At 32.2% G+C, this 27909-nt stretch overlaps 1 protein-coding gene across 1 annotated transcript; it reads right to left on the minus strand.

Annotated features, from left to right (window-relative positions):
- Positions 1–174: 174 nt before the first annotated feature.
- On the minus strand, positions 175–27810 carry LOC111509660 (NF-X1-type zinc finger protein NFXL1). Its single transcript, XM_023165438.2, has 11 exons — positions 27442–27810; positions 27246–27385; positions 20750–21065; positions 20427–20689; positions 12592–12822; positions 12400–12531; positions 12084–12295; positions 11770–12026; positions 1315–1454; positions 813–1043; positions 175–625 (listed from the first exon to the last, which is right to left on the minus strand). Exons 1-11 carry the CDS (start codon positions 27656–27658, stop codon positions 206–208), a joined length of 2559 nt encoding a protein of 852 aa, XP_023021206.2. The 5' UTR covers positions 27659–27810; the 3' UTR covers positions 175–205.
- Between the last annotated feature and the right edge of the window lie 99 nt (positions 27811–27909).

The following is a 27909-nucleotide window of genomic DNA, read 5'->3' on the forward strand; positions in this document are numbered from 1 at the left end:
GTTTGGAAACGTTAAAGGAGATAAAGGTTTTAAATTTAATTTCGAAATAGGACATCTTTATTCAGAGCCATTTAAAAAATAAGTTAACCATTACCACATGTTTTAAAAGCTCTAATAGCTTAAACAATATATTCACTGAATACGTAGAAATAACGAAAAAACTATTAAAACAGCTTCAGAAGTCACAGAAGTTTTATTATTTATATCACTTATAAATAAAATAAACCACTAAAGACAAAACAAGTAACGCAACTGATATAATTATAAACCAATATTTCTTAACAAGTCCAACCTCCTCATCATCATTATATTTTCTCTTTTCTCTGCTCTTCTTCTTTCCTTCGAACATTTTTTGGTATTTCTCTAACTCTTTTCTTTGTCTCATCTCCTCCTCTTTCTTCCTTTGTTCATCTGCAGCTTCTCTGATTTTTCTTTCCTCTTCTTTTTTTGAAAAACACACATCGTCGCAATCAATTAATGCTAGTTTCTTTCTAACTGTTTCGCATGAAAATTCTTTCTTCAATCTTTTGCACTTGCAGGTGATTTTAACCTTTTTCTTACATCCCTCAGGATTTGGACAGGGTCCTGAGTGGCAGTTAGCTTTGCATCTGTGTCCACATTCATACTGTAAAAATAAATATTATCCATTATAATTCAATATTACTGGAGTTTTTTCCTAACACCAAACCGTGATTTTGACACCTCGACACGTGTTTCGATCACCAAGTGATCATCTTCAAGAGGCTAGGCTGTTGATTGAACGTCTAATTAAGCAAGTTGGCTGCGACATATAACATCAACTATATACTTACATTTTTAGGGCACTGATTTCCACAACTCTGCAACTCCACATGTTTATCTTCATTTAGCCAGTCACTGCATGTGACATAGGGTTGATGGAGTCCACAATAACATTTGATGCGTACCATGTTTTTGCAGGGTGGACAAGGACCAGGATGGCAAGGCCTAGGGCAGGAATGTGGACAGCCTTCTGGTCTTTCTTTGGAACAGCTACCTTCGCATTTTTCACAGTTTATACCCAACTAAAAAAAGAAGATATAGGGAGAAATGAAAGATTTGAACATGATCACTGAGTGAGTTGACACTTAATTTTTTTTCAAACAGAAAAATGAAATCTGGAGCAAGTATTGCTTTTAAAAGTGTTGTTATGGAATATCAATCATTTTAAACCTCATTGAGTGTCTTAAATCAGCACAATTTTTAATTTTAATTGGGATAATCATAATTTTTCTTCTTTCAATGGACTAAAACCATAACACAAAAATGTAACTGATGAAATTATTGCTTTTATACCTCTGTGTTTATAGTTTCCTCAACTAGATGACACGGTAAAGAGCAGCTATGGTTTCCACACTCTAATTTCCTTCCACAGGGACGGTGGCAACTGGAAGGCTTTGCCAAATAACAAGGCCAATCTGATGTCTCATGTTCTCCTAAAACATTGACAGTTCTGTCAAGGGAATCCTTATATGAAATTACACTATCAATGAATTGGTACGTTGTTGTTTGATGCAACAAATTTTCATTTATTTTCAGTATTTTATTATATGCGAATCAAAAAGGGGGAAATTCGTGGACAAAACACTCCAAAATTAGGGGCAAACCGCAGACACGTGTTTCTGGCTATTGACCTCATCAGCATGGTGCAGCCAATTGCAAAGATGGACAACAACTTACCAAAAAAAGCATCACATATGCACGGTGTCACCAACAGGAACCAATCACACATTTGTGGTTTCAATTAGAAGACCTAGCATTACCACGTAGGCAGATTTGCAATTGGCTGCACCTTGGAGTGTTCTGTCCACGAATTCCCCCCCTTTTTAGCATCTGTATCTCTGTATTTTATTCTGGACCCGGAAGTAACGCACGTAGCTATAACTGCCTACATGGTGATGTTAGATGTCCCCCCTTTTTGATTTATATCATACACACTCGATAACATCTATATCTCTGTATTTATATCCTGGACCCAGAAGTCACGCAGGTAGCTATAGCTGCCTACGCGTTGATGTTATATGTAGCTTGAGATTGGGTCTTCTAATTGAAATCACAAATGGATGGTTGGTGACAATGTACATATGTAATGTTTTTCATTTTTGGTAACCAGTTGTCCATCTTTGCAATTGGCTACACCACGCTGATGAGGCCAACAGCCAGAAATACGTGTCCGGAGTTTGCCCCCATTTTTGGAGTGTTCTTTCCACGAATTCCCCCCTATATAAACACATAAATTAGACAAGCATTGTCAATAAGAATGTACCTTGGACAATAAAGCGTATTTTGATTCATTACTTGAATGAAATCTAAAAGTGACCAAGTTAACAACTTCCAGGATGATTTTAACGTGTCAAATGAATGCCAAAAATTCTCTGTCAAATCAGTGTTTCCGACAACAAATCACAGATTATGTCAACTACATTTTGATATGAAACTGCATACTTGTTGGGGGACAACTCTTAATACGCCAATAGATGCAGTGAATGTGTACACAAAGACGCAAATATATAGAATACAATTCAATTATGAATGAAAAAAAATAAAAAAGGTAAGTCAATAGGAGTTTTCGTTTTGGATCTTCAAACACTGGAACAGCCTCGAGCTGCTTACAAATAAAACGCACATGCGCTTCGGTTTGATTGCACGTGTTATAACAATAACAAAATACATAACCATAGTTCTCGAAAATACTGTTTTAATTGGGTTGTATTAGAATAATACAAGTATTTGTGTGGTATTAGCTATGGAAAGTCTGATTCTGACGATGAATTTGTGTTTATGGTGAGTTATCAAGTAATAAAGCACAATTTCTCTTGTTAAAACAAAAAATATGTAATTTCAGGCTTTGATGGAAAAGCCAGATAAAACATTCAATATTTGTACAGTTCATCCGAGGCATGTTTGATGATTTTGATGTCAGAGAACCCAGGAGAAAACGATCAAAAATCCAAAATTATGTTGAACATAATGTCAACGAATATGATGACAATGAATTCAAGGCATAATTTCGTGTATCGAGGAGAACAATAAATGAAATTATAGGTAGGTATATTCAATCTTTGTCAAAAAACTTAATATGTAACAATTCAAATATTTACAGACCACTTTCAAGAAGGCAGTGCTATCATCAGTCTGGTATCTTGCTAAAAGGAATTCTTTTCAAGAGGTTTCTGATAGGTTTAGAGTTTCTATCAGTACAGCATACAATTGTTTAAGAAGGGTGCTGAAATTTCTCGTTTCAATGAAGAAGAAATACATTGTATGGCCTGATGAACAAAAAAAACTTTAGATTTCTCAGGCTTTTTCAAGGAATAATGGCATTCCTGGAGCAATTGGAGCTATTGATGGCAGCCATATTGAGATCCCAAAACCTGAGCAAAATCAGAATTCATATATGAATAGGAAGGGATATCATAGCTTGTTATTACAAGGAGTTGTGGACAATACTAAAAAGTTCATAGATGTATTTTGTGGTGAGCCAGGATCGCTGCATGATGCAAGACTATTGAGAAGATCAGCTCTATATGCAAGAATATCCGAAAATCCTGAGTTCATTGGTAATTTCTTTTTATTAGGCGATTCAGCGTATCCCAACTTAGACTGGATTGTGACACCATATTCAGACACAGGGTTTCTAAGTGAAGAACAGAAACTTTTCAATAGACGCCTTTCAGCAAAAAGAGTAATTGTGGAAAATGCATTCGGGCTACAGAAAGGACGTTTTCGTTTTCTACTATGAGGTTATATTAAAAACAAGATCTACCAAATAGGTTCTGACGTCACTCATAATCCAAAATGATGAAGTGTCCATGATGGCGGACTAGTTTTGTTATGCACCCTCTTAATATGAGTACCAAATGAACGAGTTTGTTGAAAATATGTAAAATATTATGACGTCAGTCTAAATCTATTATGGTGGAACGCCCCAAGATGGCGGACTATTTTATTATGTATTTCTATGATATGGATATTGAATAAAAGGGTTTGCAAAAAATAACACGATGTCACTTTAAATCCAATTTGGCTGACGGTCCAAGTTTTATATGCACCCCCAAGATATAGGTGTCAAATGAAAACGGTTTGCCAAAAAGAATATGAAAAATAACATGACGCATACACGTTTTTCATGCACCCCCACATGAGTTGTAACTCGAGAAAGGTTAGAGGTAGTTTAGTGATACTCGAATAAATGAAGGGGAACGACCATGCAACAATGAGGTATTAAATGAAATGTGCAGACTAAGAAAAAAGTTCAGCGATTACTGAAAAATAAATCAATTGTGAAAAATAATTTTTAAATACAAACATTTATTTACAAGCTCTAAAAAGAAGACAATGAACTTTAAATTAATACAAATCCATCGAATTATTGAATTACACAATTTATATGATATAAAATATATAGGTTTGTCACATTTATCTGAATAGAAACAAAAATGCAATATGTAACTTGATCTCATGATCAATTCTAGGAAAAAAATATGGTTTTTCATAAAATTGGTAATGTTCGAGACAAGTTTTTATATAATATAAAAAGTATAATGTAATAAATGAATGGGTTTGATTTGACTGAAGTTTATTTTCTTCTTTTTAGTGCTTGTACATGAAGGCTAATATTTGAAAATGTTTTTATTTTTAGTATTGATTTATTTATATATTAATGTTGAGGAGATATGTATTTTATTCATCATAGGTTAGGTTAGGTTTGCATTGTATACAGTGCGAACGTAAAGTCATCTCCCCCTCAACTTTTGAAAAGAAAAAGATATAGTCGGACAAAATGTACATAAAAACGGATGATTTTTAGTAATTTTTGATAAGAAAGACTTTAGTGCTACATCTCTCGTCGGTGGATCAGCTGTTCCTGAGAATTTAGCAGTTCTCACTCCAGTTTAATGCAATAAATATTTAAAATGTTTCCCATTCACTTTCTGGCAATAAAGAAGGCTTCTTACAAATTTATATCCTAAAATGTTCCTGGGGCAATTTTGTTGCAAACACATATTTTTCTATCGACGAGTCCTAAAATGAACTGTGATTGTATCAGATAATTCAGATGCTGCATATTCCCTGAAAAAACATCTAGAGACGTTATATCTGAAGATCTAGTGGGCCATTTTGAAAGATCACGTCTGCCTATCTATCGGTTAGAACTATTTACGTCTAGCTCTGTACTATATATACATATATATATATATATATATATATATATATATATATATATAATCTATTTTGATTGATGCAACTAATTTTCCTTTATTTTGAGTATTTCAATATTAAATTCTACAAAAAGGATTTGAAGCTTTATATCTTCTATTAATTATCTGCGAGCGCTTTCGACAGTTGGTAGTACTGTCATCTTCTGGCACTCCTCTAACTCACAGTTTGAGGAGTGCCATATATATATATATATATATATATATATATATATATATATATATATATATATATATATGATGTGTTGTTTTTCCGGGTGTTCATCCGTTGTGTACTATTCGATAGTCGACGTTTCGCCATCATCTCAGATGGCATTATCAAGACGTGTTACTGCTTCGCTTCGAGAGGTGTATATATATATATATATATATATATATATATATACGTTTTCCATCAAGCATGTGTACTTCGCAATAAAAACAAATTTAAATTCCTGAAAGATAATAAAATAATTTGCTGTCCAAATGAAACGCATGACTTAGAAAATGATTTAGTTTTGGAAAGAAGTGTCCTTGAGAAGACAATTAAAGATCTCTCTGATGATACAATTGAAAAGTATAAATATATAGAGAAAATGAGGATTGACATGGATACCTTCGTTAGAAATGCTGAAAAGTCAGAAGATGAACTGAATGAAGTAATTAAGAAACAAGAACAGATGCTACAAGATGCAAAGTTGCTTATTAAGGAATTACAAAGGTCTATTAAACAATTGAGTACAAAATCTAACTGTTCAATCGGTACTCAAACGAGTACTATTAAGAGCACGTCTGTGTCACTACAAACAGATAACAAAATAATTGAAGTAGAGTCCCAAGTATTGGATATAAGTAATGCAGTATCTTCCAAACCAACTCAGTCCCAGTTTCCTAGCTGTTCCAGGAATTTCACAAACGAAAGCCTTTCAGATAAACCAAAAATATTACTCGTAACTGGCTGTCATGGAAGAGGGCTCTCAGAGTGCATTCTTAGCCAAACAAAATTGTTCAATGTACAAGCTTTCATTAAATCAAATGCGGATAATAATGAATTGGTGAGTACAGCTCTTCAAAACACCAAATATTTTACTAAACATGATACAGTTGTACTATAGACTGAAACTCCACATAAAGACCTCATCAGCACATATATTAGACAACTTGAACATACAAACGCTCTTATATTGACTCAACCATATTGCTACAATTTTCCTATGAAAATATCAGAAATATACAAAAGTAATTTGATATTATATAAGGATTTGCACACCGAAATGAAACTAAAACATGTGATAGACTTCAATTCCATACTAAGAAAGGCAAATTATCATAAAAATGGGTACCATATTACAAAATTGGGGAAATGGTTTCTCGGGAAATCTGTCGTGAAACATATCAAAGAAAATTTTCTTGGTTCTCTAAATACACCACCCCCTTCAATCAGAAATGTTATAGAAGATTCTGCTCAGCAGTTTGAAGTGGAACCTAGCAGACTTGAAAACCCTACTGAGGATGGGCAAAATTTTTTGTCTCCAATACGCCTCCACAAAATGCGAGAATGAGAAAGAGCTCCATTGCACCCATAAATTCAGTCAAACATCATGGCGTGAAAGAAATGACAGGCATAGAAACATTAAATAAAAAAATTAGTATTTGTCATGTAAATGTCCAGGGTTTTCTAAATAATTACACTTCAATTGAACTTCAATTGAACATATTAACCAAATTAATATTTTATGTGTATCAGAACACTGGATTACCAGAGAACACTCAGATTGTTTTAATAATACTTTCTTTGGAAACTAGAGAATAGCAGCTATCTATTCAAGAAATAATAAATTTCGTGGTGGTTCTCTCATACTCATAAATGCAGAACACAATGAAACTGTGATTAGGGCCATCGCTAATCTGTCCATAGAATGTGAAATTGAAATATGTGCCATACGTTACAAAATGAAAGACTGTACCATTTCTGTTATAACCGCATATAGACCACCAATGGTGTTGTTATCTGCGGAGACTTTAACATAGACTGTCAAAAATCGAGTATGAACACAAAATTGCTAATAGATATTTTGAACTCATATCAATTATGGGAAAATGCCAAAGAAGATACTAGAATTTTTACCAATAGAAACGGTCACACCAGCGCAACCTCTATTGACTACATGGTGACAAATCTCCCAAAACCAAGTTTTAAATGTAATATAGTTCAACCAAATATTGCTGATCATCTTGCCCATATTTTAATATACGCTAGGACGGAAAACATTGAAAAGGCGTACGCTTTATCCTGACAATATTAAGGAACTAAGAACAAGACTGACTTTTGAAGACTGGTTGCCTGTATATCATCTACTTCTTAATGAAGCTTTCCAATATTTCATTCAGACATTACTATGGTATTATGATATATCATGTCCAAGTAAACATGTACATATAAGAAACAATGGTAATAACACAAAACGTTGGGTAACAAATGAAATAACTGAAGAAAGTAAAGAGTTGAAGGATATGTTTTGGATTTTATCACACTCTCATGAAACCAATTCCATTCTATAGGACGGATACAAGGCAAAAGTTAAAGAACACAAAGAAAAAGTTAAAAAGGCAAAAAGAGACCATTATTCGTCGAAAATAAATAAATCCGCAAATAAAACTAAAGAAACCTGGAAAATTATTAATAGTGAACTAGGTATAAAAAATAAAGATGGAAAAGAAAAAATTATTCTTTAGCAGAAGGATACCGTTATCTCTGACCCACACAAAGTTGCATTAACTTTTGCTGAGCATTTCGCTAATGCATCAGATTCCGCAATGTTAAATCATTTTGGTCAGAATATGTCTCTTCCCTGTACTAGGGTAGAAAATGTCACCATCAATTATCCATACCCATCTTACCCTATCACAGAATATGAAGTTGATTGTCTTAATAGAATGAAAAATAAGACATCTTCAGGATATGATGAATTATCGATTATAATTATAAAAATTATTGACTTGATACTAAAACCATTTATATACCTAATAAATCAATCACTTATACAAGGGTTCTTTCCAGATGAACTTAAAAAAGCATTGGTAATTCCTCTGCACAAAAAAGGTGACCTAAAAGTAGTTGACAACTACAGGCAAATTTCTCTTCTCAGTTCTTTATCGAAATTGTTTGAAAAAATAGTGTCTACAAGAGTGATTTATTACTTAGAAAAGAACAAATTATCAAGTACTTCTCAGCATGGTTTCAGGCAGAACAGGTCGATTGAAACAGCCTCGTGTCACTTGCTTAATTATATATATATATATATATATATATATATATATATATATATATATATATATATATATAAAGAGATTGACAACAACAAATATGTCTTATCATTATTTTTCGACTTGTCAAAAGCCTTTGATACAGTGTGTATTGAAATTTTAATAGATAAATTGGCGCCTCTAGGACTTCCAGCCAGTATAATAAAGTGGATACAATCATATATGACAGATAGAACCATAATAGTGAGATGCAATAATTCAATTTCACACAGTCAGGCTGTGAAACTTGGGGTACCACAGGGTTTAGTTCTTGGGCCACTGCTGTTTCTTCTCTATGTAAATGATCTTCCACAATATTTAGAAAACGTTCATGTTACCATGTTTGCCGACGACACAACGATAACAATATCCGATCAGGATGCAGAACAGCTTGCAGTTAAACTGGAAATGGTTGTAAATCAATTTTCATCCTGGTGTCAGAGAAATAAGTTAATTCTAAACACGTCCAAATCGGTAATAGTCAAATTTTTCCACAGAAAATTGTTACCCAACGAACTTTTTGTAATTGACGACATCCAACCCTCTATGGAAACTAAATTTTTAGGCACTCATTTAGATGAGAGTATAAATTGGGGTAGACACATTGAAAGTGTATGTTCAAAACTAAATAAAGCCTATTTCGCTATTAAACAAATGAAATCAACCTTGAATACAGCAGGCTTGTTAAGCATTTACTATGCTATGGCATATGCACATATTAATCTGAATATATTGGCATGGGGTCAAGCAAGAGAATTCTTGAGAGTGTTTGTTTCCCAAAAGCGTTTAGTACGACTGATTTTTAACTTGAATTATCAAGACAGTTGTCGATCTATCTTTAAAGAAAATAAAATTCTTACGGTGCCTGCTGTGTACATTTTTCGATGTATTATCTTTGCCAAACAGAATATAGATAATTATCCGTGTAATTCTGAGAAACATGAATATAACACCAGACACGGCAACTTATTGAAAATTCCTAAACATAGAACGACGTTCTATGAGAGGTCTCCGGATTACAATGCAATCATATATTACAATAAACTACCAGAATCACTCAAACGGAGTGGAAGTAACATCATATTTCAAAAGAAAGTTAAAGACTTGCTATTAGAGAAATGCTACTATAGTTTCCAAGAATTTTTAGACGATAATTTCTGAAAAATAAAATATGAACTAGATCTGTATACGTTTTTATATATTTTAATTGTGTATGTGTTTATATGTATGTATAATTTTTTTTTTTTTTTTTTTTTTTTTAGTGACGTCTTGTATAAATATTAACATTTTTAAATTTATACCTAGTATTAATTCTGATCATTGATTGACTTAACATATATACACTATGTATCGTGAATGGTGAATAAAATATTATTATTATTATAATTATTATATATGAAACATTTTTTTTAGGAAAAAAAGGTTGTGGCTTTCTACTTCTCCATCTTTATTCAAAAAATGTGGGAAACTTCCAAAGGAAAGAAGAAGGCAAATTAATTTTGTAATAAACTCTTTACAAAGATGTGTAGATCATGCATGGAAGTTACTTTCAGATACAAACTAGAAGAAAAAAGTTCAAAAACTAATCCCTCGAAAAAATAAACCCTTTCAATTTTTTTTTCTTCTCTGAAATTTGCATCGACTTTAGCCTAATTATTATCATTAGTATAACAGAATATTAAATATATGTTTTAAGGAAAGAAAGAAAGAAAGAAATAATAATACAACTAATACAATATATTTTCATGAATGCAAATATTTTAATCTTCCTCTTTGGAGATGATCACTTGGTGATCGAAACACGTGTCGAGGTGTTAAAAATAACGATTTGGTGTTGGAAAAAACTCCAGTGATATTCATTTTATGTCAGTGTTGGTGGACCAACCAATCGGTTGATTGTACTATATATATATATATATATATATATATATATATATATGAATATACATGAATATGTAGTTGTTTCATTTGGGTCGTTTTAGATTTATATCATTTATCATTTAGATTCCAGTGATCTGTCTTCAAAAAAAAAGATCGTTGATTGAGCATCTAAATGATAATAAATTTGTTTTAGTTAAGTTAAAAGATAAAATGTTTGAATCACACTAATCTTTAACTTTTTTCAAGTCGGCAGAGATTATTTTGTGCAACTCACAAGTGTTTTTATTATTCCAATGTAAGGTAGTGTCGTCTGCAAATAAGGTGAACTTCCCAGAAATATTAAGCTTGGTGAGGTCATTAATATATAATAAGAAAAGAATGGGACCTAACACAGAACGTTGTGTAACTCCAGAATTAATTTATCTTTTTTTTGAAAGTTGAGTTGTTTTGACCATTCGCGGCCGTACCATTAAGTAGGAATCGAACCATCTGAGAGTTACTCCTCTGCATCCATAACGTTGGAGCCTTCTGAGCAGTATTTTGTGATCAACACAGTCGAATGCCTTTGACAGGTCACAAAATACTGCGGCAGTCTTTTCACCGACATTTATCTCAGAATAAACTTTTTTTAGAAATGAGAAAATAGCATCGGGCATATTTTTATTATTCTGGAAGCCGAATTGATTTTCACTGATGATGTTATGTTTATTTATGAATCCAAGTAGTCGTTTTTTAACTAGTTTACCAATGATTTTTGCGATGGTTGGTATGAGAGATATAGCTTGTCATATAGATATGGCTTGTCTGTCTGGAGCTCGGCAGCTCAGTTACATTTAAATGTTATAATCATTCAGAAGAGGGCTGTAAGATCTATTATAGGAGCTAATTTTGAAGACTCCTGCAAACCAATCCTTAAAACGTTGAGAGTAATGACACTTTACTCTCTGATAATTTTTGTAAAGTTACTATGTGTCAAACAAAACGTTAATAGTTACTCTGATGTGTCCGATATACACGGTCACAATACTAGAATGGACGATACTATTGATAATGAAATGTACAATGCCCTACCTCTCACAGTACGTTCTCTGAACTTAACAAAATTCAAAAAACACTTAAAGACATTACTGACGGAAAATCCCCTGTATGGTATTAATGACTTTTTCCATTCATTCCCTGGACCATAGAGCAAAGTTGCCTTGCACGATTGTATGTATGTACTGTATTATTATTTTTATTGCACAGTTAAGTATCTTCTGAAGTTTTTATATTTTACTTTATGAGCATATGTTAATTTTAACGTATTTTGTGACGTCTTCTAAAGCTGTAGCTTTGTTATGAACCAAATAAAATTTTGAAATTTTACCTAAGCATGTTACGGCCACAGGAACCACACAATCTGGACATGGTAGCTCTTTTTTCTCAAACTGAGGTTTAGTTTGCTCCCAAGGCATAGAAGCTTTCTGTCCTTCAATTTTCATAAGAACAGCGGAATGACAAGGCGCTGGACATAAGTGACAGCAAGATGTTCTGCTTTTGTTACAAGTTTGCTTACATGGAGGACAATCACCAAAATGACATTTGTGGTTTTCCCTTTGTTTGTGGTGACAATCAGGAGGAAACCTGTAAGTAATAAAATTTATTCAATATATACAACTAATAACTACTTATTTCACTCACAAACAGAGCTTGGTACATTTTGGTGGTCTAGTTTTGTTTTTGCGGCCACATGGCACCACTAATTTTGTCTCCCCACATCTACAAGTGACAAAGTCAGTTTGACTACAAGGATAACAGGGACCTCTATGACATACGGAAGTACATTTATGGTTGCCACAATTGAGAGTCCTTCCGCAGGGCTTTTCACATGGGGGACAGTTGCCATCACAACACTAAAATTCAGAAAAGAATGTAGGTAGCTCTTACCATTTATTTAATCTGAACGTCATACTCGAATTCATAGAAAATGGTATCATTCGCAACTTATTTCACTCACTTTTCTGTTACAAGGATGTTTATTGCAATCCTTCATCTGCTTACATTTCACTTCACAAAAATAAGGCTTGAAGCATTGGATTTCTTTGATATGTAACCCACATCTACAATACTTCTCGACAGTTTCTAGGCACTGAAAAAAACCAGAATATTCGCTAAGGTGTGATTGAGATCTCTCAAGTTCAAGACTAACCTGTCCGCATTTTTCTTTGTGACAGCGTTGGTTACAAGTATGGACACCACATTCAAGTAATTTTTCACAGGTATCTTGACAGCTGGGTGTATCTTCAGTACAAGGTAGCTGGAAAGTGGTTTTGCCACAAGGACATGTCCTCAGTTTGCTTAGAGGGCACATATCACATACCCCATCATGACATACTTCCTGACATCGATGGTTTCCACATTCTAAGGCCTTATTGCAGACCTAAGATAAATCAAGACTCAGTAAATTCAGGAAGAATAATTTGTGAAGTACAATTTGTTTTATTTGGACGTATTTTTTTATTTGGACAACGTAAATAAAACCATTTTATTTTGATGCATTTAATGAAGTACATTCCATATTCAATATGAAATGATCGATTGCCCTGCTAACCGAGTTATTCTAAGGAATCTGATAGAACAGACCGAATGGGAATTCTATTAAGAGGGTGAGAAGAACTGAAGCTCTATTCAAATATGGTATGTATGGGCTAAGGATCATGTTACAGAATAAATTATTGAAATATCTTGACAGTAAAAGTTACAGCGAAGATCATGTTTACATGAAGGAAATAAACATTTTCAGAAAAGATAGACAGTCATTAAAAATCAGAATGAATTCAACACGAAAGAACAAGCTTGCATAAGTATTTTCTGGACTAAAGGTGTTACAGAAACAGAGTCGACTTTTGAAATTTCTTATTCAAATAACAAGTGTTAAGTTTCCATTAAATTTTCACTCAGAAATTCAAATAATGGATTTCAATCAACTGAAAAAACAATAATTGATATACTTGGAAAATGATGTAACATTGGTAGGTTATAATTTCATCTTTTTTCATAGATATATAATAATACTCAAATCTTAATGGTAAAACCTGTTCAATTTAGGCAAAAGTGATATTTCCCTTCAATAGTGTCAAAAAACATATTCTAATTCTCTGAAAAATAATATTTTGAAGAAGTTTACACTGCTTTCAGCTGCAATGATAAATTCAACATATTATTTGATATGTTTTTTCATGAACTACACAGTAGCTTTATCAAGCGAAACATGTTGTGATATATATTTTTCAAATAAAGTTTGTGGATAACAAATCGTGAGGTGTAGTTTATGAAATTACTATGGATCAAGTAACGGCCGAATCAACCAGAAAAAAAAGTATTTGATATGTTTTGGAAAATATTCGATAGGGTTTCACTCTTTCAAACATTAAGTAAAATGCAAAGTAAAAATCCTGTGTTACTGATGAAATTAAAAAGCATTACAAAAGAATGGAAATTAATCAGATGAAGCTGGTAGATACCACAAAAAATATTTTCTAGTTGCCAAATATAGGAATTTGAAAACAAAAATAAAACGTCTTGGAAAATTATCAAAGAACTCCTAAATGAAATCAATAACAACTCCCACATGAGAATTGTAGTTGACAAAAATGAAACTACTGACCCCAAAACTGTATGTGACACGTTAAATAAATATTGTGAAGGAAAATAGTAATGTAAGATTGTTCTGCAAATTTGGCAAATCAGATGTATCTGAATATATAAAAAAAACTGAACATCTAATCTTTCATAATCAACTTGATAATACAAATGTTACTCGGAACTATGCCATAAAGTTCTTGGGCATTATTTTGGAGGATGATCTTGACTGGCATGAATATATTACCAGTGCAATAAAAAAGATTCAACAAAAATATATATCAAATTTGATGTGTGAGTAATGTTTTTGAAATTTCTACTTTGCCGAAATTCAGTTTGTACTACTGTAAGGTATTCTATTTTGGGTAAATTTTCATTCTGAACAGAAAAAATTTTTGATACAGAAAAAATCAGTTAGAGCAATTAAAAATTTTTCACCGAGTCTTTCTTGAAAACCAATATTTGAAGAGTTTAATTTGGATTTTTCTTGGAATATCAAAAGTAGGCCATTGGCCTGCATGTACATAATGTATTAAAAAGATCAAAATAAACCTCTCCAGACAATAATATCAAAATAAATCTGTCCAGACAATAATATCAAACTAAATATTCAATTTATCTAAGCCAAAATAACACCCACTTTCACTTTACCTACATATATTAGGAATAAAGCCAAACAATCCAAATTCCGAAACACCATACAAAAATTTCTCTCAAGACAATTAGGAATTTTTAAAGTTTCTGAATTCATAACAAAATCCTAATAAGTTAATGTATTTTAATTATGTGATGTATATTTTCATCAGCTACAACTTTACTATTAGATTTCCTTTATGACACTACTTATTCTAGCTATACTAACTCGAAGACATATACTAATATCCCAAAGACATATGGTAATGAGCTAGCTTCTCAACACAGTCAACGTGACTGTACAAAATATAAATTTTCTATAATAATTGCAATACTATCGTCTTGTGCATTGCCTTGATATTATCTATTTTGATTATTTTCTTCTACACTATTCTTTTCGAATTCTTATGACTTATGTAACAACTAAAGACTGAAGAACTTTTGTATTTGAAACTATTCACTAGTTTTTAGTATTGTTTTCTTTATAATTCAGTTATGAACTCCATAATAGGTGAGGAACTAATTCATGTTTCAAGTCTCATTGTTAGTTCATATTTTTTTATTATAAGTGGTAACTATTCTTTGAAAACTATTAGAAACAACACAATATGGCTGAACACAATTTTGTTAAAAAAAAACAGTGATTGAAGATGAACAGCTTGCAAGAAATTAAAATAGACCAATAGACCTTAAAATCAGTGAGTTCACCACTTTCTGTTTTAGTATTTCATGTTTTGTGCATAGTGCAGTAGATATCAAAATTCAAATAATGCCCTAAATGCCCTTAACCTGTTCGTTTTGGAATGAGGTTCCTAAAAATAACCATGACAGGGACTGAACTGAAAAGCAACTTCAATAAATCTATTGAAAATACTTTTCCCTCACCAAAATATTTTTTTTCTCAACACACATTTCTTTAACCTAGTTAGCCTAGTTAGAAGAGATGATGTCATCTCCTGATGATGTTAACTTGGTTAGCGAGACAAAAGTGTTTTCAATAGATTTATTTTACATCAGAGGTTCCCAATTCTACATATTAATCTCTAATGAAGAAGCTATTTGCGGAAAAAATGTAATATAACTTTGGTTGATAGCTTTCTGAATTGTATTTCTGTAAAACAAAACATTATTTTTCAATAACTTAGCACTAAAGAAATGTTGTCACGGAGCTAACAATTATATTAGTATACTGGAATGCAACAGGATAATCCAGAGAAGGAATTACAACAGGGATAGCTATCAACTGAAGAAATCGGCAAAATGGCTCATAAGCAAGGCCATCCTAAGTCATATTGAAACACACATTGATGCGGCACCAACGAACAACACAATATACACAATGAAACAAATAACAAAGCGTCATCGCCCAAATGTATTCACAACATGCAAAGTAGTATACCAATCAAGGTAAACCAGCAGACATTTTGTCAAGATGGAAAAAGTTGTCTTTATCCCACTGTCCCAGTGATTTTTTATGCACGCGAATGCTTCAGAGCGAACTGGAGCACGCATAAATTTACCTACTGGGAAGAAAATAATAGAATAGAATAGAATAGAAATTTATTCATCATTAAAAGATTTTATACATGTGGTACATACAGTATAAAACTTTATCAGACTAGTCAGAACCGAACATAAAGCAATTGTGCTTATCTATAGTTAGTGTATATATACATGTTATTAGAAGTTAAGTAGACATAATAAAAAGATGCAAAGATGCAAGAACAGTGACAGATAATATATGCAAGTAGCTTAAATTAGTTGAAATTGTGAAATCTATTTTTTTATTATTATTATTATTTGTACAAGTAAAATAAAGTAACTATACAATAATAGCTAGAGTTGAAGAAATTCTTCAGTACTATAAAATGCATTTTTGGTAAGGTAATCAAGTAAAGCACTTTGGAATTCAGTGAAATTACATGTGTTTCCAAATAGCTGAAGTGCTTTATTATAGCAGATGATACCTTGATAACTTGAGGATCCCTGACCAAGAGCCAGTCGAGAGTAGGGTAGTCGCAGTTCATTACCATTCCGAGTGTGATGTTTATGTATCATGTTATTTTTAATGTAGCTTGATTCATTTTTCTTGATATTCATTGTTATGATTAATATATACAGTGAAGGCAATGTTAAGAGTGCCAGTTCAGTGAAGGTATTTCTACAGGATTCTCTGTGACGTAGACCTGCCATACATTTTATTATCCTTTTTTGCATAGTGAATACTTTTGTCATATGGGCGGAATTTCCCCAAAAGGCCAGCCCATAAGACATTGCAGACTGTATGAGTGCAAAATATGTCAGTTTGAGTACCTGCAATGAAACAGTTCCCCGTAACTGTCTCATTACAAAACACAAGCTACTCATTTTTGAGGTAAGATTTTCTGCATGTAGTTCCCAAGTCAGTTTTTGGTCAATTGTAAGTCCTAGGTATTTAATATGACTGACCTGCTCTATAGATTTATGATCGATTCTTATGAGGGGACTGTAATCATAATATGTAGTATTTTTTTGTTGGAAGAGCATGAAGACTGTTTTGTTTATATTAATTTGTAAACCATTATTTTTACACCAGTGTGAGAATTCTTCTGCAGTTTTATTTGCAACAATCAAAACACAATGTGCCAATATCAAAACTACCCTCTCTTCCTTATTTCTTAAAATCCAATCAGTAAGAAACAAAACTTATGAACTTTCGATTTTTCTTGAATCACAGAATATGTCAGATTTCGTTCTTCTCACTGAACATTGGCTAAGAAAGGATATGTCATTGTAGCCAAATATTGCAGAAGTAACTCGGCACATGGTGGAACTATGATTCTAGTGAATGATAAAATACTCAATGATCTTATATTAGTGAACATTGATGAGTATGACTTTCTCTTAGTAGAAAATGAATACGAATTCTCTTTGGTGCGTGAAAAAAAGAAAAATATCTATATAATTTGCATTTATCGATCGCCTAATTCCGATGTTAAAAACTTTTTAAATAAACTTGAAATTCTTTTATCAAACCTACCAATTAACTTAAAGGTGACTTTAATATAAATTACGACGATGAAGAGTGTATGTTAAAGCAGGATCTACTAAACTTACTGACCTCTCTAAACTTGACTATGCATGTTAATGAACATACAAGAATAACCATGTATTAAGCCACTATCACTGACAATATCTGCTCAAATTTGAAAAAACAGAATATTAGCTATGAGACTGTTTGTTTCAGACCATGAAGCTCTTATCTTCGAAATGTCACTCCAAACAGTGAATGAAAGAAGTAAATATCGATACGGAAGAATATATAGCAAGGTAAACTACGAATCATTTAGAAACCTATGTAATATAACACCATGGACAAACGTTTTGAATTTCAGTCCAGTCATCACCCGAAGACGATTGTAGATACCAACAATCGAAACGTCGTGAACTAACGTGACTTGGAATCTCTACACTTTTTTTTTATTTTTTTTATTATTTTCTTTTTTCATTCCTTTAATTTTTATTTATTCAATTATTATATTTTTACTTGTAGGCTATTTCACTATCATTTCATTTCAGGTTTATTGTTGCTTAATATAATTGTTATTTTCAACTATTCTTTTTTAATTACTCTTTTTTACTTGTTTCAGGGATTTCAAATCATTTTATATAGTAGACAATGGAAGTCCGAACTAGTGAAACTCGTTTTGAATTTTGATGATTCAATCAACATGTTTCAAAACTACCTGAGAGATATATTCAAAAAATGTTTTTCAATAAAAAAGATCAAAATCAAAAATAAAGAAAAAAAAGCCAAGGTATAAAAAAATTGGCAATAAACTTGAGATCACTACATAGGTATTATTAAAAAATTCATAACTGATGAAATTTTCATATAATATTTCAATACATATACAACCATTCGTAGAAAACCAATAAAGCTTGCCAAACAACGATATTTTGAAGACAAACTATACAAGGCTAAAAATAAAGCAAAAGATAACTGGGCTATAATAAATAAATTACGTGGAAAAGGTAATATATCGCCTACTAATTCGGATATAGATCCCAACGTGTTAAACAACTTCTACTGTACGATAGCACAAAAAATAAAATCAGAATTACAACCGACAATCCATCTGAGTTTATGAAAAATATAAATATTCCAGATAACTTTCACTTATTTGATATAGGCATATACGAACTGAAGCAAACTATAAATGAAATAAAGAAAACATTTTCTGGTTATGATGAAATATCAGTTAAAATTTTAGAAAATCTCCCAGAATACGCTTTAAATATTCTTGTTGAGGCCATCAATAAATCTTTTCATTCTGTCAGATTTTCTACATGTCCGTTTCATAAAGGTGGTGAAATGAATGATCCATCAAACTTCCGGCCTATATCATTGCTTCCGAAAATCTCAAAAATAATTGAAAAACTGTTTAAAAAGATAATGCTGAACTTCTTAAGTAGTTATAACATACTATGCAAATCTCTACATAGATTCCAAAGCCATAAAAACACAGGCGATGAAATCTTCTCTTTTCTGGAAGATGTATATATTGGTTTAAATAATAACGAATCTATTGGGGCAGTATTCTGTGATTTCAACTGCGTGAGCTATGATACACTATTATTTAAACTTCAGAGTTATGGCTTTAGAGGATTGTCATATAACTGGCTTTACAGTTATCTAACAGGCAGGAAGCAATTAGTAAAACTCCAAGGAAATAAATCGCATTTTGAGAATAATACATCAGGTGTACTACAAGGTTCGGTTCTGGGTCCTATCCTTTTTCTGCTTTATCTGAATGATCTGGTAACCATTGATATTAAAGGGAAGTTTACACATTTTGCGGATGACACCACCATTCTTTGGCGTGGGACAAATGAAGATAATCTCAGAGACATCATAACTCTGGATCTCTATAGGGTTAAACAGTAGTGCGATAAACTCCTTATCAAATAAAACAAACATAGTTTGCTTCAAACTTACTTATGACTTACTTATAGAATATCACTCTATAGTAAACAAAACTCACACAAAGTTTTTAGGGGTATTTATAGATGATCAATTAAAATTTGATGAGCATATAACAAATTTATGCAAAAAAATAGCATCTGGCTGTTATGCAGTTCGAGTTGTTTCTAACGAACTCAATCAATCCTCAGCCAGAACTGTGAATTTTCTCGATAGAGTCCCACTTGAGATATAGAATTGCCTTTTGGGGATTTTGTAGTCAGCAAAATACGTAAAGCAAAATCAGTCAGAAAATTCCTACTGTACCTTGTTTGTTCCTTTTAGAAACCGTTTGCCTAATTCACAAAAAATACTCCAACTCAGCAGCAAATAATGATAGACGTTACCGCACGAGAGGAAGTCGGAATTTAGCCTTACCAATCTCAAAATCAGCAATTACAAAATTTTCTTTGATATACGAGAGCAAGAAAATATAAAACTACCTTCCAATATGCTATAGGGCAATAACAAATTTTAAAAAATTCAGAAAATTAGTTAAAGGAGCACTTCTGTAAAAAGCCTACTATGGCTTAAAGGAATATTACAATGATGTATTTTGACTCTTAATATTTCAGATGCTTACATACCTGTAATGATTTATTTATTTATTATCTGTAATGATTTATATATTGTTTTATTTAAGTGTATTCGTATATGTTCATTGTATATCATAATATTAATATTTTTTAAAAACTTCAACATTGGATTTTTTGGACAATAAAGCATAAAAAATTAAAAAACCGTTAAGAGAGCATTTCATAACTAACCTTATCACAATGCCACAAAGGTTCAGCACAATCACGAAGTTTCTGCTGAGATTTACACACACACCTTTGAACGCTCTTTTTTGGACATGGTTTACATTCCCCTGGGTGGCAAGGGTCATTGCAACTGTGTTTATCACATTTTAAAGGTTTTCCACATATCCCACTGCAAGACCATTCTTTGCTACTACATCTTTGAGTCCTTGGAGGTTCATTTCCACAGTAACAAGATACATTTACTGTAACTGGGCATGGAGGACATGGTCCTAAAATACAGATGGAAAATGATGGCAAATTTTTACAAATTATAGAAGTTATTAGGGTACCTGGATGACACAACAGCATACACATATGTCCACATTTGGGTACTAATTCTTTTTTGCAAATTTCTCCACAAGAGTGAGGTACAAGAAATGGCTGGTATTTTGGGCTTTCAGTTTTCTTGCAGAAACATAAATATTTACTAGGAACATCTGAAGAGGTATATTCAAAACGACATTTTGGACAACACCAACATAGGTTTTTCTGATGGACAACTATCTGTTGTTCAAAAGCATGTTTTTGTTGGGTTATGGTATCTTTCGACCATCTTTGGATACACATAAGATGAAAAAATCCATAGCAACTGCCGCAGCTCCAGATCTTGAAAGAAATAAATTACACTGAATACATTCATTAAGTAAGAAAATCAGTTTCAAATAAATTCGGAATTATTCCATCTACCACTAGTTCAGAGACCAAACTTCTATTTATCATTTTTAATTCAATTCAGTTATCAAAATGTGTCTCAACAAGTATCACTATTCTAACAAGAAAGAATTTACTCTTGACAGTTGAAAATATCCGAAAAGTGTCGTATGAGGCACCCCTTACGACTGAAAAACATACGACATACGACTGAAAAACATATGACATACGACTAAAAAAGTGTGTTTTTTCAAGTGGACCACCTTGTATTCAGTTAGACTTTTGAATAGGCCAAGAAAAAATAATATGATTTTATATAAGGTACTATATACCTAATTATAACCGTTCTAGAGTTTATGATTTTTTTGTGAAATTGCTAGGTACTATTGGAAACTAAATAACATTGAAATGTATAGAAATCATTCCTTCGAATTCTGACCAAGCATAAAATGGTTTTTGGGCTATTGATTTCAATGAAATCCGTTTCTCAATATCATACACAATGTTCAAAAATCATTCACTTTTTTATAATTTTGTTATTTCAAAGAGAACACCCTGTATTTTTTTTTGGTCTGAACAATATAAAATTCAATTATCTTTTATTTCATTTTGGGGTTCCCTATACCTAACCTAAACAGATTTTCAGATATTGGCTTTTTCAAATAGTTCTTATTTCAATGCATGTTTTGAATCAAGATAGCTTTGAAACGGCATTTATTCAACTCGCTGAAAGAATTCTTATTGAGTTATTGTGTTTTACGTTATTCAAAACATTCACTGAATTATTACTGTTGAAAATGAAAACTTATCCCAGTCAAGAGTGGATAGATAAGATTTCAGCTATTGGTGAGTTTTTAGAGAATTGCCTTTTGGCGTGGAGGGTGTATGCCCAAAAATATCCAGACCGGAATCATTCAAATAAGTTGATTTTCAAACGATTGCCATATGATAAAGAAAAGACCCTCAGTCCACTTTTAGCAGACATATTTATGAACAACTTGGAGACCACTATAGTAAATTCCGACCTGAGTAAAAAACATATTCATTTTTGGTACAGATATGTAGGAGATATTCTTGCCTGTTTCAGAGGTACTACACGACAGCTGAACCATGACATTCATGAATAATCTCAATAGCAACATTCAGTTCACACTCGAAATGGAGATAGAGAAACAGATAAATTTCTTAGACCTGACAATTACACACAATCAGAATGAATTTCAGTTCAATGTTTTCAGAAAACCTAGCTATACAGACATCACCATCCCAAGCGATTCTTTCCATCCAGACAGTCATAAATTAGCAGCCTACAATTCAATGTTGCACAGAATATTCTCACTGCCTTTGTCTGCTAACAATCTAGCTAGGGAAATTTATATTATTACACAGATAGGTCATAATAATGGTTTCAACGCAGATACTATCCTGAAGGTAGTCAGGAAACAAAGACGGAAATTCACTTACAGATTAATATACCCTCAGGTCAAACAACCAGAAATCAAGAAATGGGTAACTCTAACGAGTTTCTTCAGAGTTTCTTCAGAAAAAACAATGCCGAAGTGGCATTCAGACCACATGCTAGGTTATCTCATTTCCTTTTCAATGCCAAAGATAAGGTGGACAAGTTGGAGAAATCTGGAGTTTCTAAGCTTAAGTGTCCGGAGTGTAATTGTGTTTATGTGGGACAATGTGGCCGAAATTTCCAAAAACGGTATGCTGAACATGAAAGATCCTTCAGACCAGAAAAAAATGATTCGACGTTTTCAAACTATTCCTTGGCATGCAACTACAAGTTTCCGAATCTAAACGATACGGAAATTTTGCACTATGCAAGGAAGAGTTACAAACTCAATTATTTAGAATCCTTGGAAATTCACAAGAAGAAGAAGAATATATGTATTGAAATAGGTAATCCTAATACACAATATTATATAAAACATATTACTAACATAAAAATTGAAAATAATTATATAAAAAAAACTTGAAATGTAGATATAGTTCAAAATTGAAAATAAAAATTTTTAGTTTGAAAAATAACGACATATGCTATTAAAAATACATTGCAATATAGGTGCACCTCCAATACAATGGTAAAAAGCAGAAAACAAGCATGAACATTGCTAGTGCAACCTGTTGAATGATCAAAGTACCTCTATTAGTACCTACAGGGGTGGTATATAAGGGCGAATGTAATGAACCATTGTTAGGTTATTGTATAATTATGAAAATGTCCATATATGACGAAACTGCAGTAACGTTAGTTATAAATAAAAGTGGTAAAAAACATAGAAAGTTTCATTTCTCTTTTCTTCATTATGATTTCCTACCACATAGTAACGGTTACATCCATCAATTGATTGCCATATGAATTTCGTAGGACTGGAAGTGTAGCTTATGAAAACGCAAATAGGCCAAAACATATCATTGGAAATGAGGAAAATGAATTTCTTATTATGGGATCAATCATAGTGAACCCTCATTCGAGTCATTTTAAGATCGAGAAAGATACAGGGATAGGCAGACAGAGCATTTACAGGGTAATAAAAAAAATACAAATACAGATGCACCAGGAATTATATGAAATAGACTTCCATCGGCGAATCGAGTTTTGTCTATAGGTTCTTATATATATATATATATATATATATATATATATATATATATATATATATATATATATATATATATATATATATATATATATATATATATATATATATATATATATATATCCTGAAAAAGGAATTGCTTATCCCCCAATCATTTGAAGTCATAATTTGTTATTGTAAATAGCAGGAGAGTTTTACATATCTATATAATTTATTATATAGATTAATATTCAATATAATATTTCCCAAGTGGAAGAGCAATTGAATGATGACTTGTTATCATACAAATTGAACTTGGCTTTTTGTCTTCATATAACAGTCAAATTGTACCTGATTAATTTGCTTGAAAAATGTATTTGAAGATAATAAACACGATATTATTATTATTATTATATAGTTGTAAAACAGCTGGTCATACTTGTGATATCAATTATTCAACTCTTGAAAATATCAACCACTAAATTATGTCCAACATGAATCATTGATGTACATCTATCATAACAGTGGGAAAGGTTACCATTATTCATTTTTCAACACTTCATAAAAAATCAAGATCTGTTATAAATCTGGACCACAAGTGATATAGAAAATTTGGTAGGTCTAAGTATAGTTGGTTACAATTATGTTTTATTTTTTCCCAAGTGATCCACACAGTCTGTCTCTCTCTCTCGAAACTTATTTGGTTGCAAAAGTTTAAGGTTATATTTACAACAGTTTTAATCTTCCTCTTTGAAGATGATCACTTGGTGATCGAAACATGTGTCGAAGTGTTAAAAATAACGATTTTGTGTTGGGAAAAAGCTCCAGTAATATTCATATTTACAATGAATAAAGAAAAACAAAGTGTGTCAAATGTTAACAAAGTACTATGGTGAGTCTACTATGAGTAAAATAAGAGTTTGTGAGTGTTTAGCGTTTTTAAGATGGCCCAGGTGACTTTGAAAATGTCAAAAACGCCGGACGTCTCAGCTCATCAACAGCCGATAAAAATGTGGAAAAAGCTAAAGAAATGGTAATGACGATTGCTGAATCACAATACTAGAAGTCGCCGATGATTTGCATGAAGCAATACAAAAAAAGACCAGGATTGTGGAAAAACACCTGCTCAAACCTCATTGCTTGTTCAATGTAGACAAATAAATAAATTGTTGTTTTTCAAAAACATTAAATTTCCATTATTTTCTGATCACAGCTTGTATATACAGGATCACTTCGACTGAATTAAATTATCTGACTTTTTTAGATTAATTATGATTATAGTCGATTTTTTCTGAATGTTACATAACATAACAAGCATTTGGGGAAAGTTATTCAAATTCAAAATCGAATAAATTCGAAAAAACTACATAAGAGTTCCCTATTGGATGATACAAATATGGCAACTATGTTATAATGAAGAACCAAAATAAATAGCATCACTAAAAGAAACACTTAATAGTTTTGTGAATCCAAATATAACAAAGCATAAAATTATAGGAAAATGTTGAAACATCATATAATGGAATGAAAATATATGAAACTAATAAACCAATATCATATAAGTGAATCTTAGTGAAATAGTGGAGCCTTGAAATTGATTTTCAATAGACAAGCGACACCTTATTTTCCTACCAGCTTTGTATTTCGTATATGGTTTCTCAACAAAATTTCTAAATCATATAAAAAGAGTACCATTGGTTTGAATGTTCTGTTTCTCTCCGCTAACTTATATAGAGAGAGAACAGTTTTCACATTTGTATTAGAAATATTGGAAGGCAAGTAGGCAGGTCGGTAGCTGGGTGGTTCGACGTGGGTGCTTTGTTCATTCTCTCAATCGACCTATGTGTTAGTCGGTGGTTCAAGCCGCAGGCTGAACAATCGATTTTCACTTGCTATCGTCCAACCCGGGTTGGGAATCACACGTTAAAAGGTAAAACTTCGTTAGTCTTTAGCTCGATCAAGTTTCGACTTCATAGGGGTGCGACAGCTGGCTAACGGAAAAAACATATTTTAAATTTTTTTTTAAATTTCCTTGAAAGTATTAAAACATTTTAATTCAGTTGATTATCTTCAAAGCCTTATGTGGAGCAGAGGCATTTGCTACCCATAGAGTCATACAACATTCCATTGAAAATTTATAGAAGTTGGTTATACATGAAAACTTCTCTTCTCTTTCTGAAGAATTTTCGAAAATATGGTAATTGCCTCTCAAGAATTAGTTCAATGGGAAACTAGAATGCAAGAACCCCAAACACTTCCTATTAAATCAACACTCCCAAGATATTATTCAAGGTTGTCTCATGTTTACCACTATGAAAGGTGGCGTAGAATACCTTTTAACGTGTGATTCCTAACACGGTTGCAGAATCATCCCAGCTTCAATCAGATAAATTCTCTCGAGAAAAATATCTGGTCGAGGCAGGAATCGAACCCATGGTCTCCCGATCGTGAGTCGGGCGCACTACCACCGCGGCCAATTCCACAACATTGAAATATTTGAAATTTCCAGTAATAAGTGAATTTTTCTTTACTTTCTAGCATTAGGAACGTAATTCTATGATTTTTAACAAATTGTCACAATCCCCGACTATTCCAGTATTTCCAGATCGCTGGCTACCTTACTATAACAATTTTTTAATGATGTGTTTGTTGGTATTTGTAGTGATATGTGGTCACCCTACCTTGTATGAGACTTGAATTTGAAAATCTCAGCCTTTTGCACAATAAACAAGCGTTTTTAAAATACATCTCATAAATATATCCAATGGATCCTTTATTGTGAAAATATGACAAAACTTTCCCCATAACAGAATTAAAGCACTGACACTGTTCTAGTGCGGGAAAAGTGTTTTCATTAGATTCTAAGCATTTATGTAACACTTTACTGTGAGATATTCACTTATAAGTTTACAAAACAGCTATAATGTTATAAAATAGCTTCTTCAGACATGTTCAATACAAATTTATATATTGTATTTGATATTATTTATTATCATCAAGTACGTATCGGCCGAGTATCAGTAGATTCATTTCACGCTAGAGGTCCAATTTTACCCATCGAATCTGTCAATATGAATTCGACAACTCTTGATACAAACTCAATTCCCTCAAAATTATTTTTATGGCAGAATATTCCAAAAACAGTCTCTGGCATAAGTTTGTTATCCGGGTATCAAACAAGAGACAATCATGAGCCTAAAAATTGAGATGCTGACCCAGAACTGATTAAAAAACAATAAAAAAAAGGTCTGAATTGAACACTCATGAGCTTTAAGAATCATCAGAGGAACTTGGCTTATGCATCAATTTACTTTCTGAAAAAAGTGTCTGAATCTCACAACTGTAACTATACATTATTCCTTATTTTGAATTTTCTCATGTGGAATCAAGATCGATTTTTAACTTAATTTATCTCATCTATTCACTGCCAGCCTCTAAAACAAATTGCAATCCATATCCATTAATAAAGAAAGAAATGAATGATCCAATTAGTTACATCAGAAAAGAAGAAGGTTTGACCTGTAAATCAGACACAAGTTGAAATTACCTCATCATCTCTTCTGACCCTCGATATACAAATCAGGCAAGTTGTTCCAGCAGAGAGTAAAGTCTCTTCGATGAACGATGAAGTTCGACCAATAAATTCATAGTCACCACCAGTATTTTTGTAACTCTTGAGGATAGTATCTGAACAAAAATTGAGATTGTTTTGAAAGAATCAGAAAATGATAATGAATACATACCAATTAGGTTACCGGAATCTAATTCCTCTTCATCTGAAGATGACTCGTATTCTTTCACATGCTTTTTAACAGCAGCCTGCAACTTAGATTGAGCCTCTTTGAATTTCAGCTCTGAGGAAGTTAAAGGTTTGCTGATGGAGTTTTTGGAAGCTTTCACATTTCGTTTTTGTTGGACATTTTTTGTCCATGGATTGCGAGGTTTAGGCTGACTATGCATTTTTCAAAAAAATATTTGTTCTTTCATGAAATGAAAACCCGTTATTGGAGTAATCATAACAGTATAATCATTTATGCAATTGAGTTACACATATTCAAATCATAATATCGAATACAGTGACGTGTTTAATTTTTGACAATCTTTTGCAGTGTTGCCAGATGATATTTTCGGAATTCTCTGGACAATTTGATAAAAAAATCTTTAGATTTCTTTAAAATCCAAAAGTATTCAACTACGCTCCTTTTAGAACT

Source organism: Leptinotarsa decemlineata, unplaced genomic scaffold, assembly GCF_025532065.1.
Source record: "Leptinotarsa decemlineata unplaced genomic scaffold, Ldec_3_MD MMD2_tig00004307_RagTag_RagTag, whole genome shotgun sequence".
NCBI lineage: Eukaryota > Metazoa > Arthropoda > Insecta > Coleoptera > Chrysomelidae > Leptinotarsa > Leptinotarsa decemlineata.